This window comes from Rattus rattus, chromosome 6, assembly GCF_011064425.1.
Source record: "Rattus rattus isolate New Zealand chromosome 6, Rrattus_CSIRO_v1, whole genome shotgun sequence".
Classification (NCBI taxonomy): domain Eukaryota; kingdom Metazoa; phylum Chordata; class Mammalia; order Rodentia; family Muridae; genus Rattus; species Rattus rattus.
In genome coordinates, this window is record NC_046159.1 from 94,513,382 (window position 1) to 94,530,274 (window position 16,893).

General features: G+C 37.1%; 1 protein-coding gene across 1 annotated transcript in view; it reads right to left on the bottom strand.

The window, feature by feature from the left end:
- The window catches only part of Cntnap2 (contactin associated protein 2), a 2,154,251-nt gene that overhangs the window by 1,048,868 nt on the left and 1,088,490 nt on the right, over nt 1-16,893 (bottom strand). The window contains exon 10 of the mRNA XM_032907255.1: nt 8,737-8,886. Within this exon, the coding sequence (XP_032763146.1) occupies nt 8,737-8,886 (150 nt within the window). The remainder of the gene's footprint in view (nt 1-8,736; nt 8,887-16,893) is intronic.

Consider the following 16,893-nt stretch of genomic DNA (forward strand, 5'->3'; position numbering starts at 1 on the left):
CTTATGTTTTCCAAGTAATCATTTAACATATGTGCTACTGCACCAAACATAAATAATCAGAGTTTTCAAATTTGGTCAGTTTTGTTTTCCTACTTAAGAGGCATTTAGTTATTAAAAAATTTTTTTTTCAAAAGTTGTATGCAAAAAATACCTTAACTCAGATGTCATTATGATTTTCTATATTAATTCCAGACTGAAAATGCTGTGTTCTTTCAGGCTAGTGATTTCTCAGTAGCTAAACAGATATTTAAAAAAAAGAAGAAAGCAACTGTCAACGTTCTCTGAAAACAGGGTCAAACTAATACTTGAAAGCTTTTGTAATTCAATGATTCTTTTCTTTGAAGCCTACATACTAGTTTGTCACACATCTTAATATTCCTAATGCAAGATGGTAGAAAGGGCCAGAAAAAGGCAAAGTGTGTAGATTATTCCAATAATTGTGATTATAATTAGGACAGGTCACAGGGCTAATCAAATTTTACTTCTGAGAGCTATAAAAGAAACTCTAGTGAACCTTTGGCTAGATACTGAATACTCTCTCTTCTTTAAGCAGAAACATGAGGACTATTGATGTTAACATACTTGATTTTGGTTTCCAGCTTTTCCCCTCTTCTTTGTCATTTTATTTTTGCATACAATAAAAAATGAGAAGCAACAATAGCAGCAACAACAAATAAATAAATAATTAAACGTCCATTTATACCTGATTGGGGAAAATAAGTATTTCCTTGTCCTGATAAGGCAGGGAGAGAGTTTGAAATGCATTTTTAAAAGTGAGGAAAAAATACCTATTTACACTGCAGAATCTCATCAGTGAGAACAGAAGAAGTCTGAATATTTCAAAAGATAGAATGCAATATACTAACCAGTGTGTGGCTCTGAAAACATTCTGGAATACCAGAGTGCTCAGTGTTTATGATTCATTGGCTTTAAGAAAAGAATACCTTGTTTAATCAGGTGAAATCCCTTCAGATCGCAAGTAGAGGTTCTTGTCCATGAAGGTTAGAGTAGATATTCATTATTAAGACAATTACAGACGTGATGCAAAGTGATAACCTTAAAGTGTATAACACATGGAGCCATTAGAGTTGGGGGCCAATATCAATTGTGTGAGGATAAAGGTACTGTCATTTCTTTAGTCACGTGATATTTGAAGCATCATCTGTAAGCTCTTAGCTATACCCAGAACTGTAATCCCTCTAGATATAAATGAATGAAAGTAGATCTCAGTTCTATAATAGAAAGTTAAATTCAAAGCATATTTGAAAGCAAAGTCTAAGGATTTGGAAATGCAGGCTTAGAAAAAAATTAAATCTACTGAGTATTATTGCAACCAGCAAAGAGAAAATGAAACATCGATCCAGTTGAAGGACTTAAATTCTCAGGACAGTCCCCATATTTGTTTTGAAGGTATTTCCTAAGAGAACCCTTCAAATGTAACCCTGCAAACTTGTCTAGCACTTACCTGTAAACGTGGGAAAATTTCTTGGTGCTAATAAAGCCCATGGTACCAAGGGAGTTCCCTGAAGCATTCTTTCTTGATATACATGGTAATTGATGATTATTATATAACTGTACACATGTAATATAACATCAGGGTGACTCAATTATACATGTGTCTGTTTATTGCTGTGCATGCATGTTTATGTTTCTGAGCATATATATGTGCACCACACATATATGTATGTATGCGCATGTGGAATGTCAGAGGTTGATGTTGAGAATCTTCCTCAAACATTCTTTTTCTTATTTGATTGAGACAGATTTTCTCAGTATAGCTAGATCTTGTGAATTGACTAATTTGGCATGCCAGTTTGCTTTGGGATTTCTACCATCTGAGCATGATGAAATTATAAGTCAGTCATCAAGGTTACTAGACTTTTGTATGGCTTCTGAGGATCTAGTCTCTGGTCCTCATGCTCATACATTAAGTGCTTTACCCACTGAACCATCTCAAAACCTCAATTTATTTGTAATTATGTGTATCCTAGAATCATTTCTGTTTCTGCGATAAAATACCCTGAAGAAAACCAACTCAGAGGAGAATGGGGATTTACTTCAGCTTACAGTTCCAGGTAACAGTTCATCATCATAGGGAGTTAAAGCAGATATTTCACAAAGTTAGCACATTATAGCCACAGACACAGAGAAATAAGTGGCTATATGCTTGTTTGTTTGCTTATTTTTATCTTGATTTCTCTGTTCTTATATAGTTCAGTATCTCCTGCATAGAGAATGGTGCTGCTCATAGTGGGCTGAGTCCTCCCACATCAGTAAACTCACTTTAGATAATCCCTCCCAGAAGTGATCATAGGCCAACCCAATGTACATTTCTCATTTATCCTCTTCCTACAGAATTCTAGGTCAAATTGACAACAAAAACTAAGCATTACAATGCATTATTGTGGGAAGGATGCTAACAAAGAAGTGTGAGACAGATTTTGGGAACATTCTTTTGTCAGTGTGGTTTATTCTCATCAATATACTAATCTACAATAAATGTCTTTAATATATTAATTTCTTTAATGATACTAGCTTTTTATTACTGTTAAAAATCAATGTCAATATATAAATTCCAGTTTAGGAAACTTGCAAAACAATGAAGGCTTATTCCGACCCCTTTCCCACTGCTTGGTTTTGTTCTCATTGTTTGCTGACTCAATCTTAAATACATCTAATCTTTGCTCTTTCCTTCTGATTCATGTATTTGAATGTTTGAATCCCAGCTAGTGGTACTGTTTTATGAGGCTGAGAAACATTTGGGTCCCTGTTACAAGTAGAATTCTTTTATTTATTTATTTATTTATTTATTTATTTATTGGAAATCAAGTTGGAGGTGTTTTTTTTTTCAAATATTATTCCATTTCCCCGTTTCCCAGACATAAGCCCCTATTTCATCCCCTTCCTTCTTCTATAAGGGTGTTCCCTCCCCAACCCCTCTTCCCACCCCTGACATTCCCTACCCTAGAATCCAGCCTTACCAGGACCAAGGGCTTCTCCTTCCATTGGTGCCCAACAAGGCCACCGTTTATTACATATGCAGCTGGAGCCATGGGTCAGTCCATGTATAGTCTTTGGGTAGTGGTTTAGTCCCTTAGAGCTGTGGTTGGTTGGCATTGTTGTTCTTAATGGGGTTGCAAGACAAGTAGGATTATAATGTGCATGTTTTGAGATTGACAGCTGAACCATATTTATTTATTTATTTTTATTACTTTTTTTATTAACTTAAGTATTTCTTATTTACATTTCGAGTGTTATTCCCTTTCCCGGTTTCCAGGCCAACATCCACCAAACCCTCTCCTTCCCCTTCTTTATGGGTGTTCCCCTCCCCATCTTCCCCCCATTGCCACCCTCCCCACAACGATCACCTTTACTGGGGGTTCAGTCTTAGCAGGACCAAGGGCTTCCCCTTCCACTGGTGCTCTTACTAGGCTATTCATTGCTACCTATGAGGTCAGAGTCCAGGGTCAGTCCGTGTATAGTCTTTAGGTAGTGGCTTAGTCCCTGGAAGCTCTGGTTGCTTGGCATTGTTGTTCATAAGGGGTCTCGAGCCCCTTCAAGTTCTTCCAGTTCTTTCTCTGATTCCTTCAACGGGGGTCCTATTCTCAGTTCAGTGGTTTGCTGCTGGCATTCGCCTATGTATTTGCTGTATTCTGGTTGTATCTCTCAGGAGAGATCTACATCTGGCTCCTGTCAGCCTGCACTTCTTTGCTTCATCCATCTTGTCTAATTGGGTGGCTGTATATGTATGGGCCACATGTGGGGCAGGCTCTGAATGGGTGTTACTTCAGTCTCTGTTTTAATCTTTGCCTCTCTATTCCCTGCCAAGGGTATTCTTGTTCCCCTTCTAAAGAAGGAGTGAAGCATTCACATTTTGATCATCTGTCTTGAGTTTCATGTGTTCTATGCATCTAGGGTAATTCAAGCATTTGGGCTTAATAGCCACTTATCAATGAGTGCATACCATGTGTGTTTTTCTGTGGTTGGGTTACCTCACTCAGGATGATATTTTCCAGTTCCCTCCATTTGCCTATGAATTTCATAAAGGCATTGTTTTTGATAGCTGAGTAATATTCCATTGTGTAGATGTACCACATTTTCTGTATCCATTCCTCTGTTGAAGGGCATCTGGGTTCTTTCCAGCTTCTGGCTATTATAAATAAGGCTGCTATGAACATAGTGGAGCACGTGTCTTTGTTATATGTTGGCGCATATTGTGGGTATATGCCCAAGACAGGTATAGCTGGATCCTCAGGTAGTTCAATGTCCAATTTTCTGAGGAACCTCCAGACTGATTTCCAGAATGGTTTTACCAGTCTGCAATCCCACCAACAATGGAGGAGTGTTCCTCTTTCTCCACATCCTCACCAGCATTTGCTGTCACCTGAGTTTTTGATCTTAGCCATTCTCACTGGTGTGAGGTGAAATCTCAGGGTTGTTTTGATTTGCATTTCCCTTATGACTAAAGATGTTGAACATTTCTTTAGGTGTTTCTCAGCCATTCGGTATTCCTCAGCTGTGAATTCTTTGTTTAGTTCTGAACCCCATTTTTTAATAGGGTTATTTGTCTCCCTGCGGTCTAACTTCTTGAGTTCTTTGTATATTTTGGATATAAGGCCTCTATCTGTTGTAGGATTGGTAAAGATCTTTTCCCAATCTGTTGGTTGCTGTTTTGTCCTAACCACAGTGTCCTTAGCCTTACAGAAGCTTTGCAGTTTTATGAGATCCCATTTGTCGATTCTTGATCTTAGAGCATAAGCCATTGGTGTTTTGTTCAGGAAATTTTTTCCAGTGCCCATGTGTTCGAGATGATGCCCTAGTTTTTCTTCTATTAGTTTGAGTTTATCTGTGAACCATATTTATTATCTTCTCTCTGCTTTGTTGTTGTTTGTAAACCAGCAGCTACCAAATGCTCAGGTCTCTACAGCACTACCTGGCCTGCTTGGAATGGTCTTCACATTATGAGCAGGAATGGAACTCTCCTTTGGTTTTGTCTTTTCTGATCAAAGTAAAGCAAAGTGTAAATAACACAAAGGGCTTTACATGATTAATCTATTGCTTATAATGAGTTATCTGTGTTGTTCTAAAAGATGTGCAAATGTTCTAAACTGTGCCTGGGCATGTGGTTTAATTTGGAAATAGTGCTCTCACAGAAATATCCAGAGGATAATGGGGTAAAAGTGACTAAGGTGGACTCTAAGCCTGTGTGTGGCTGGTGTCCTTATCAGAAGGAAATATAGACACAGACACAGACACAGACACAGAGGATTTGAAGATAGAAAAATACATGAAGGTTTCCATCAATCACAGAAGGAATCCCAATGCTTGCTAAAAACTGACAGTAGCTATTGGAGTCAAAGACCCCTTCCCTACATCCTGTGGACACTACAAACCTTCTGACACTTCATTTCCTGGTTCCAAATTACTTGTATCCAAAACTGAGAATAAATGACTGCAGCTTGAGGCCACTGAGTTGTGGCACCTTGTTATAGCAGCCCTATGAATATAATAAATACCACAAACTCCTTCATTCAGATTTCCATTTTCAGATCACTGAAACATATTATTTTATAAAATACTTCTTGTTCCTATGATTTCGGAGTGAGGCAAAAAGGAGCTAGAAAACAAATTTCAGAGACCTAAAAATATGTGACCTAAGCTAAATGCTATCTGGTTCGTCACATATTGTTCAATGGAGCAGTAAACCCAGTGGTTTCTGGGACTCCGGGGTTTAGAAGATTTACACAACAAATGTATGGAACATGTAAGGTCCCTGAGAAACTTTCAGACACTCAGATGTACACAGAGCAGCTGGAGTTATTTCATGAATAAGTAAGGAGCACAGGACCTGGGACAATCCTCCTAAATAAATCCAGCAGGACAATTCCTGGTGTTTTTACAAATCTGTGCACCTATCTAGCTAACTGCTTAACTTCTGGTCTATTTCAACAAGGAATAAAAAATCTACTGTTGCAGACTACCTATGTGCACTCCTCTGAATTTATATATGGAAACCTTATTCCCACCACTGCCACGATATAGGTCTTTGAGAGGTAACTAGATCACGATGGTGGAATCCTCACAATGAAATTAGCTTCCTTATGAGAAGTGACATGGAGATCCTGGTGTTCTCTCAATGACCTTCTAGCCATTACTCCATACTATTTAGCAATAAGAAAATGACAGACTGAAAATCAGGAAGACAGTCCTCAACATATTTCACCTCACAGCATTTTGATCTTGGACTTCTTGTCTTTGGAAATGAAACTTGAGGAAAAGAATATGGAAGGTTAAAGCCACTCACTTTATGTGCCTCAGCTACTGTAGGTGGCGGTGGCTAGACGTGTGTATACTGGTGCATCTAGATTAGAAATTAAATCGATGGATCCACCTTCATTCAACCAAACTAGTACAAATCCTGCAAAAGTCAGGCCATGTGTGAGGGATATAACCTATTAGCTGGGCTGCCCTGTTGGGTCTCAGTTGTAGAGGAAGAGCCTAGCCCCACAGAGACTTGAAGTACCAGGGTGCAGGAGGATACCCAGGGGGTACCCCACCAGCTCAGACGAGAAGGGGAGGAGGAATGGAGGAAGGATAGGGGGGTTGTAATCAGTAGGCACGCAGTGAGTGGGATATAAAGTGAATAAAAAAATAAAGAAAAAAAATAAAAAATTTAAAAAAGGTCATGCTAGTTCTGTCGTATCACCTCCTCCATCAGGCACCTTCTTGTGGGCTGTAGGCCCAACCTATGCTCTTTAGACTTCCCATTTTTAATATGAGCCAAGGGGGATTTTCTTACTACAGCTGTTTCCTTTCAAATGAAAACATAAGGGATATAAAAAATAACACTCTAAGTAATGCTAGAAATTTAAAGCTGTACCTGAATAACTATGGGCCCTGACCTATATCTAAAAGCCTATTTTTGAGTAATTGGCTGATAAATAAATATAATTGCTTCTTTTATTATTATCTCAATTATTAAAATTAATGAAGTGTTAAGGAACTCCAGTTGAGAGAAAAAGGAAACAGCTAAATCAGCCATGACCCTCTCACTGAAGAAGTACCTTCAAAGATTAATTTCCTTTGTGATTTGCCTATTCTCATACTTGAAGAAAGAGAAGCACAAGTACGATCAGGCACTTGACCAGTCCTTGAATTTCCATTGAGCAGGCACAGAAAGGTGGGAACGAGACCCTACTAGAAAAAGCCAAGGTGCTGCTACATAGCCAGGGGGTAAACTTATTGCAAGCCTGTACTTAGGACTTTCAGAGACCAGGACCACCATTACTTTTTCATCCTTCCTCCTCTCCTCTTTTCAGTAGCTGCTGTCTCTCAGAAGAATTTCAAGATGGGCATGGGTTCAGGTTCATCTGCATCCTGTTCTTGAGAACATATGTTCCAAAATTATTTGCAACTTATGTAGCTTATAGTTCTTCAGTGTCTCAGTACCTCCCCTGTTTATTAAAATTCTAGCACTTAAGTCTGAGATTTGGAGTTGCAACTTTTTTATGCCTTTTTTTTCTCCACTTGAAGGATTCGGTTGCTGAGAACATAATTAAAAAAATCATCATGACCCTATGCTGGCAGCATATCTTGGAGACAGAACCTTTAAAGATCCAAGAGAAACTCAAGATCCTTCTGACAGGGTTTTGAAAACACAGATGTATAAAGCAATAAAGTACAGCACACTGTATCCTGTAATCTGTACCATAAATGTGAGGCTCCAACAGGCTGTCTATCCCCTAGATTGACATGGATAGACACTACTATAGGCCTTTGCTGACCTCATCCATGGTCAATGGCATCCCAGACAAGAGATTGTCAGAATCTTCTGACAACTAGGATCCATTTACTATGACAACCATGGGAACTCTTGGCTTAAAGCCGCGTTCAATATGACTTGTAGAGAAACCATTTTAAGAATGAATGGCTTTTGTTTATGTTAGTCATCCTCATTCCTTCACTCAGAAAGCATCTTGTCTTACTTTCATTGACCCGTCAAATATTCAGTGAGAACCTTTAAAACATGTACTGGGAATACCCTACAAATAATATGGATTAATCACTCAGGACAAACTCAGAGCTTATTTCTCTAAGTCATCCTTTTCCCTAAACTCCCGACACATGGAACTCCCTACATAGGAAGCACATGGTCTTATATTAAGCAACCAACAGCTGCCAGGATATATAGTTCCTCTCTCAGACAATTTAAAATAAAATATTTATCTTTTTTATTTTACAAAGTTTACTAATTAATTCATAATTTTATTTACTATTTACCATATTTCAGGAAGTTCTCTATAATTAGGGAAACATTGCAGGGAACCAAGCAGACAAGATAAGTGGTCTCATGTAGAAATGCTCTAACAATTTCAGGTAACGAGAGGCACGTGAGAGAATATAAACAGACATTTGAGCATTGACTTAAGTTTTGGGAGAACTTTGTATACAAATACCCAATCTATAGTTGAAGTCACTGGTCCTAGCAGATGGTGGAAATTAAACAGACTCCCAAGCTTTATGTTTTAAAGATTTGAATCAAAGGATAGGGTGTTAATACATTACTATCATTATTGTGATCACCAATTTCCTTAACTTTTTAATGCATTGCGTTTTGCTTCTTTTGTCCTAAGACTGTCTGGGTTCCTTGGGTTAAATACAAGTACTTGATGAACTTTTGGAGAACTTCTTTTCTTTTTGTGAAGTGTTGTCTAACCTAAATCATGGCATTCCTACCTCCAAAGTAGTATTTCTCGCCAGTCTTCACTTGAAGAGGACTATTGGTCCGAACTGCTGATGCTTCATCTCCATCAATGGTGAGGACTGCGAAGTTTTCCTTGGCCAGGAAGCGAACCTCATGCCACTGCCCATCATTCAATCCAGAGCCTGGGAGGTAGAAAATGAAAATATCCTAATTAGGTGCTTTTAAATACAGTTTTTATACATTACAGTATTTTGCATTGAAAAAAAATCACAATTATATTAACTTCATAGAGTTTAATTTGATGTTTGGATAAAATTATACAAAACAGAATATGTACAGAAACTATTACCTCCCTTACTTGAGTAATCCATTTCAATTTCATTCCTTGTCTCTTTGGAATTTCAACATATTTCCATTTGTCTGCTATATTTCAGGGAATTCCTGTGGCTGAAAGGTGCACGGTTTCAATTTGATAGGAATAAACACAATATTTTTAAATATTCAGCGGCATGCTGCTGAGTGAGGATGCCCACAGAGGCAAGTGGAGTTACAGACAGTGGTGAGCTACGCTCTGATTTGCTTTGTGGAAACAGAACTGTGGGACTCCTCAAGAGTGGTACGCAATGCATTGCCTAGTTGTGCATAGCAGCTTGGCACAACTTACAGACATTAGAGAGGAAAGAGCCTCATGTGAGGAAATGCCTCATTGAAATGCAGTTGTAAGTCATTTTCTCAAATCGTGATTAATGGGGGAATGCCCATTCCATAATGGGTGCAGCCATCCCTGGGCTGGTGGTGCTGGGTTCTGTAAGAAAGCAGGCTAGCAAACCATGTGAAGCAAGCTGGCAAGGAACAACCCTCCGTGGCCTCTGAATCTACTCCTGCGTCCGGGATTCTCTACTGTTTAGACTTTCTGTCTTGTCTTATTTCAACAATGAGCAGTAATATGGAAGTGTAAGACAGATCCTTTTCTCCCCAATTTGCTTTTTCATGGTGTTTTGTCAAAGTAATAGAAACTTTAAGACAGTACTTTAGGGGTTGGGGATTTGGCTCAGTGGTAGAGTGCTTGCCTAGGAAGCGCAAGGCCCTGGGTTCGGTCCCCAGCTCCAAAAAAAAAAAAAAAAAAAAAAAAAAAAAAAAAGACAGTACTTTAACCACTGAGCTATTTCTCAAAAATCCAAACAAAATTTTAAATATCAACAGAATTAGGTATTTAGAAGTAAATGTTATATACATATTTATATATAATATATAATTTGTATATATGATGTAGTATATATTTACACATATATTTATATAAAATATATGTATACAATACATAAAACATATTGTATAAAGTATTTATATTAAAATATATAATATATAATAAATATAACATAAATATATTAATAGTTATAGCACATCAATATAATAAATCATATATACATATTATATATAAACATATACAATAAACACACATTTACAAATATTTTTTAATTACATAAATATGGACACATATACTGATATATCAATATATAAATATATAAAATTTTATGTGTTTATATAGAATTTACATATATTACATATATAAATATTCATCTACAAAAACATGGTACTTCTTAATTTGTATTCTCTGATGTTTCCTTAACATTTTAAATGGCACTTTCCTGAGTCAAATTGAATAATCATAATATAACAGAATCTTATAAGAAACACAATTAGAGTGCAGTCGAGATACTTGGGGAAAAGGATGTTTTGAATAAAGTCATTTGGGAAAAAAATTAATTTAATAACTTATTTTCTGGCTAGCTTTGTTAGAGCCCATTCTGAGATAAAAGTAGATTTATAGTGCTGACTTAATATCCCTTCTTACTTTTATAATTTAAAAATTTTTTATGTAATGTGTTTTTTCAATAGTCACATCTACACAATACAGTTTATAGAAATTAAGTTCTAAGGAAATTTATCCATGCATAGTTGGACCGGCTAATTAAGCACTGATGATTACAGGAAATAAAGATTATCTGATCATTTATATACCAGGCAATGGTAACTGAGTAGGTTATATTTCATCAAAAAAGCAATAAAATAAATGCACAATGCCCACCTCTCAAATTTATTCTATACTGTTTCTTAACACATCCTATAGGTAGGCAACATGCATTGTTTAGCTTGTGTTCATTTTACTGTAAATAATTAGAAAATTAGGTGCTGACAGAGAGCAAACACTAGAGCAGAGCATCTGGAGAGAGTTCTAAGAACACTAAGAGAAGTGCGAGGGTTTGATTTGACCTTGAAAAGGTCAATACTCTGGATATTGTGAAGACTGCGAAGTTGAGGCTTTGTTCTAGTCTTTTCTGGATGCAGGAGTCTGCTAGGAGGAGGTCTTTGAAAATGCACTTCCTTTTCACAAAAGAAAGAGAAGACCAGACCAACCAATGAAGATGTTTAAACCTAGAGTTAGAGTAAATCAATGAAAGACAGATGAAAGATCTAAGCTTTTAATCATTTAATACCAGGAGTCTGCAAACCACAGTATGTGGGCCACATCCGGCTTGTGTCTTCTTGTTTTTATATTAAGCATGTGTTGAGAATTCTCCTTGTATTAAGTGGTTTATAAAAGTTAAAAAGAAAGTATATATGCAACTTAGTATGTTTTAGAGATGGGAGGAAATTTCATAAATCCAAATTGTAATGTTTATATACAATTTCATGGGAATACATTTAAACCTACTATTTTGCATGTCAGTGGCCCAACAATAACGGAGACAAACAGTTGCAGTAGATAATATGGTCACAGTGCCTAGATATGGACTCTGTGGTCCTTTTCGCTAAGACTATGAACTAATTGCTGCTTTATACCATCCATAAAATGCTATTTTAAAGGAAAAAACTGAATCTTACTGTAACTTAAAAGATAGTCCCAAATCTATAGCATTGTACTAGTAAATACTAGTAAAATAGTCATATCTCGTATATTCCCTCAGGATTAAACACTTGATTTATTGATATTGAGCACATTTTGCTGCAAAGAAGGACAAAACAAATTGCTTTTAAGGAATCAGCATGAAAGAATTCTCAAATTATTCAATATATAGTTTAAATTAGTACATATATATGTATATATATATATAACACATTAAGCACACAGATGAGTACATACAGTCACACTTGAAAAATATATTTACACATGGACATCTAATATTCATAGTGTACACACATGCAAACAACCACTTGTACTGCACTAAAACTGGAGTCCATGCCTAGATATCAATGTAAAGTATTAAATTACCACCTCAATGCTTTTCTTGTTCCTGTTCTTTTCATTATGGTCTAAATTTTCCATCAAATGGTCTAATCATCTCTTGAGAACGTAAGCAGGTTTATGACATTATTCTTAAGATAATTTTCTGTTGCTTTTGGGCTCAATAACGGCACTGGGCAAAGGTCTCACGGTGACTGAAGTGTCAAGCGTTCCATCTGGAATGCCTTCTGTGTGGTGTCTGTGTGATTTCCCTCCCTCACCATAGGCTGCGCAGATGTGTCTGATATAAAGACCTTTCCTAACCCTGTGTGAAAAATGACTTTTCTCCATGTCCTTGACATCACTCTTAAGGATTTTAGGTTTTGTCATGCAACTGGTAGTGATCAAGTCTATGTTGTGTTCATTTATCTGTTCTTTTCCTTCTTCTAGTTTTAAAGAAAGATGTGTTTGTTTCTTCTAAGTATATGATTTTTTTGCCTACATGTATATACACCATGTGTGTAGAGTGTCTGGGGAGGCTGGGAATGAGCATCATATTTCCTGGAAATGAAATTACAAGTAGTTATGAGCCACTACATGGGTTCTGGGAACCGTACCATGGTCTTCTAAAAGAAAAGCAAGTGCTCTGAGCCACTGCCACACTTCCCCATCCCCTGCTTCTTCATACAAGCTTTCTGATTTGTTAATGTTTTATCGGCTTGCTAAAAACTTGGCATTTCAAACAGTACCATGTATATGTTAGGTGTGAAGAAATAACTGAATGACTCTGAGTGGTGAGCTGCAACAGGTACAACATGGCTTCTGTGCTAGAGACTGTCATATTGTAAGGACAGACGCTGAGCATAAGGCATCAGTCTTGTTGAGATTTTGTTCTTGTTAAGTAGTCTCTTTCAATGTTAATACATCTTGGAAATTTGCTTTGTCCAAACATCCACAACTGACATCCCAATTACTCAGTTATTCAAGAAAACATATTCTCATACCTCACTGACTACCAGCTTCAACTAACCCTTATACATTGCAATGGCTTCAGATGATTTGAACATGGAAGTTTCTTCTAAAAGAATCCTGTATGTTAGGGCCAGTGGTCACTACTCTCAGGAAATCCTTAGGGGATTGGGACCAGCTATCCACATAGCAAACATTTTATCAAAGAGCCACTTTCGTGATTTTGCTATTTTCCTGTCCTATATCTCTCTCCTTGTATGTTTATGCACCAATATAAAATAGTGTGTATGTCCCTAAGTTCCTACAGATCACTATGATTTTTTTGATACTGATAGGTCACAATTCCTCAGGGCAAAAATAAGAAGGGGGGTAACTCATGTTCTTTCTGTAGCAAGAAGACTCTTTCCCACAGTTTACCTGCCCATACAGAAACAGGTAAATAATTCTTTAATTCTTTTCTTTCTTGCCTTTCAAATATTCATGAAGAGCAAAGTAAACAAATCCTCAGTGCTGCAAAATTACCATGCAGATGTGGACTTATTCTTAAATTAAAATCAGTTAGCTGTCAGGTACCAGTAGTGCATCCGAAACATTTCCTCCTACACTAGGTCCCTTTGGGTCTTTCTGCAGGATGAATGCCACAAAGAATGTATTTTCACATTAAGAATTTCCTTCCAGCAACAAATGGCATGGGATGTGAGTTAACTATAAGATTGTATGGTTTTGTTTTTGGTTTGGGTTTTGTCTTTAAAGTTTGCTGAATCCTTTCCTGAAATATAGATTGGGGATACAGGTCTCAAGGACACGATTATTACAAATAGACAATCACCAATTCAAACACAATCCTACAAATTCATTCAAGCAGAGAAGTCACGTATTTTTAACTGTTCTACATGGACGATCAAAAGGCTTTTCAGAAAAATTCCTGTGAAAACTGCACCACAGAACTGAAGTATAACGTGCGACATCACCACCTGCATTGTTCACAACAAAAGGCCTATTATTCTAATCAGATTAAAAATAAAAGGCTATTTTATTTTTTTCCAGAAACATAATGAGTAGAGGAATTGGACCTCAGACTTCAGGAGCTTTGTTGACTGTGAACCCCTCCATGTCTAAGTTTAAACTATGGTTTCAATTTATTTTAATTCCAATTATTATTTGGAACATTTACTGGTAATCACCAAAAGCTGTGCCTCAGTGATCTTGGAGAGGAAGGGGTTTCTGAATATAAAGAAATTCATTCACAGTGCAGCCAGGATGACCAAATTGCTCAAAATAAAATATACTGTTTCTTTTCTATTTTCTTTGTCCAAATGTTATAAAAAGTAATAGCCTGAGGGTTTTCTCCAGAGAGAAATCCAATTTATGATCTCTGCATATGTGAGTATTTATAGATATACTATTCTGAGTTCTATGAGCTAACCATGCTGATGAGTACTTTACTTTCATTCGACTCATTTATACTTCATAAAATCTTTAAATATTATTATCTACAGTACATACCAGAGAGACAGAGTTTAATAAAATGTAAGTTTCCAGTAGTTGGTAAGTGTAGAGCTTGAAATGGGACCTTAGTTATGTTGCTCAAGAATTTGTAATTATTTTGCGATTGTCCTGGATGGTATTTTTTTTTTTTTTGTCAACTTGATATTAGCTAGGGTCATCTAAGAAAAGCGAGTCACAATTGAGAAAATGTTTTCTTACAATCAGCCTATAGGCAATTTTCTTGTGAAACATTTTCTTGATAATAATTGTGTGTGAGGGTCCAGTTCATTGTGGTTATTACCACCATATATGGGATATATATATATATATATATATATGTATGTATGTATCCTACTGAATTTACCACCATATATGGGATATATATATATATATATATATATATATATATATATATATATATATATATATATGTATATATCCTACTGAATGAGCCAAAAGGAAGGCACTGTTAAACAGCATTCTTCCATGGCTTCTGCTTCAGTTCCTGTCTCTAGGTTCTTATTTTTTTCCATCTTTATTAAATTGGTATTTCTTATTTACATTTCAAATGTTATTCCCTTTCCCGGTTTCCATGCCAACCCCTAACCCGTCTCCCTCCCCTGTCTCTAGGTTCTAACCTTGAGTTCCTGCCCTTACTTTCTATGATGGTAGACTATAATGTGCAAGTATAGGCCAGATATAACCACTTCCTCCCAAATTGCTTTTAATTGTATTATTTTATCACAGTACTATAAACCCTAAGGCAGAGGTTAACTAAAAATTAAAAGAAGAACCCATAACAAACCCTTTATAAAGTTCCTGACCTTCGGTAATTCGAGCTTTTGGGCTAATATTCACTTATCAACGAGTGCATGCCAAGTATGTTTTTCTGTTATTCGGTTACCTCACTCAGGATGATATCCACAGACCACAGGAAGCTCAAGAAGAAGGATGACCAAAATGCAGATGCTCCCACTTCTTCTTAAAAGGGGGAACAAAAATACCCATAGAAGGGGATATGGAAGCAAAGTTTAGAGCAGAGACTGAAGGAACGGCCATTCAGAGCCTGCCCCACATGTGGCATATGGAATCAGATATAGATCTCTCCTGAGAGACACATCCAGAGCATGTCCAATCAGAGGTCAATGCTAGCAGCAAACCACCGAACTGAGAACAGGACCCGCTTTGGGGGGGGGAGGGCGATTAGAGGAAGGATTGGAAGAGCTGAAGGAATTTGCAACCCCATAAGAACAACAATGCCAACCAACCAGAACTTCCTGGGACTAAACCACTACCGAAAGTCTATACATGGACTGACTCAGGGCTCCAACTGTATACGTAGCAGAGAATAGCCTTGTTGGGGCACCAGTGGAAGGGGAAACCCTTGATCCTGCCAAGGTTGGACCCCCAGTGCAGGAGAATGGTGGCAGGGTGGAGGGCAGTGGTAAGGGGGTGGATGGGGAAGTGAACACAGTATGGGGGAGGGGGAGAGGATGGGGGGCTTATGGACAGGAAACCAGGAAAGGGAATAACATTTGAAATGTAAATAAAGAAATATATCTAATAAAAAAATTAAATTAAAAAAAATTCCTGACCATCTGAAATCCGAATGGCCACACATATGCCCTTCTATCTCCATCACATCTACAGAGGAAATCTTTCTCAGAGATAGCCTTCTAAATCATTCAGGTGGGGAATAAACCAAGCTACCATCCATGTCACCTGCCAATCATTTGTGCCCATGTGTTTTTGTGGTGTTGGAATAGAGTGTGTCTTTCAATATAATTTTATATTGATGTTTTCACTTTTTAAAAAGGCATTTTGAATGAAACTTTTGTAGCTCAGGTTGGATGGAGAAATTTTTGGAATTTTTTTTCATTGGGCATGTTTTAAATTACTCACAATTATTTGTTTAAATCAGCTTTATACTGTGTGACACTTGAAATAAATAAAGGGACCTCTGTATTCACTTTGCCATCTTATAATGAGAAGATCCATGACCTTGATTCTGCTGTGTTAGTTTACAAAACAGCTGAAGAAACAGACCTGGGTCCTCCAAATCATAGCATTTCTAGATTTTAGATTTTGGTTTTCCGCAACCTAGTAAGCGTGGAAAGGATGCTATGGACTTCACTCGTGCCCTTCTATCTATAGCCTTTCTTTCTGCTACAAGTGAGCATAAATAAGTTTATATAAAACAGGGATTAATAAAATTACAGGACTTCTACAAACTTTCTTTAGGATAGTTCTAGCCTTTCTCTTTTCCTGAGCCATCTGTCATTTAGAAAACAGGAATGTAAGTTTGTTTATGTTTAAAAGAAGGGTAGTCTTTTCATCTATTTATTATTAAAGATATACGTGTGTGTGTGTGTGTGTGTGTGTGTGTGTGTGTGTGTGTGTGTGTGAATGTGTGTCTGTCTATCCAAGGTGCATACAGGAGTCTCTGGGATTAGTTAGAAAAGAGTTCCCTGGGCCTGGAGTTATCAGGTAGTTGTAGGCAACCAGATAG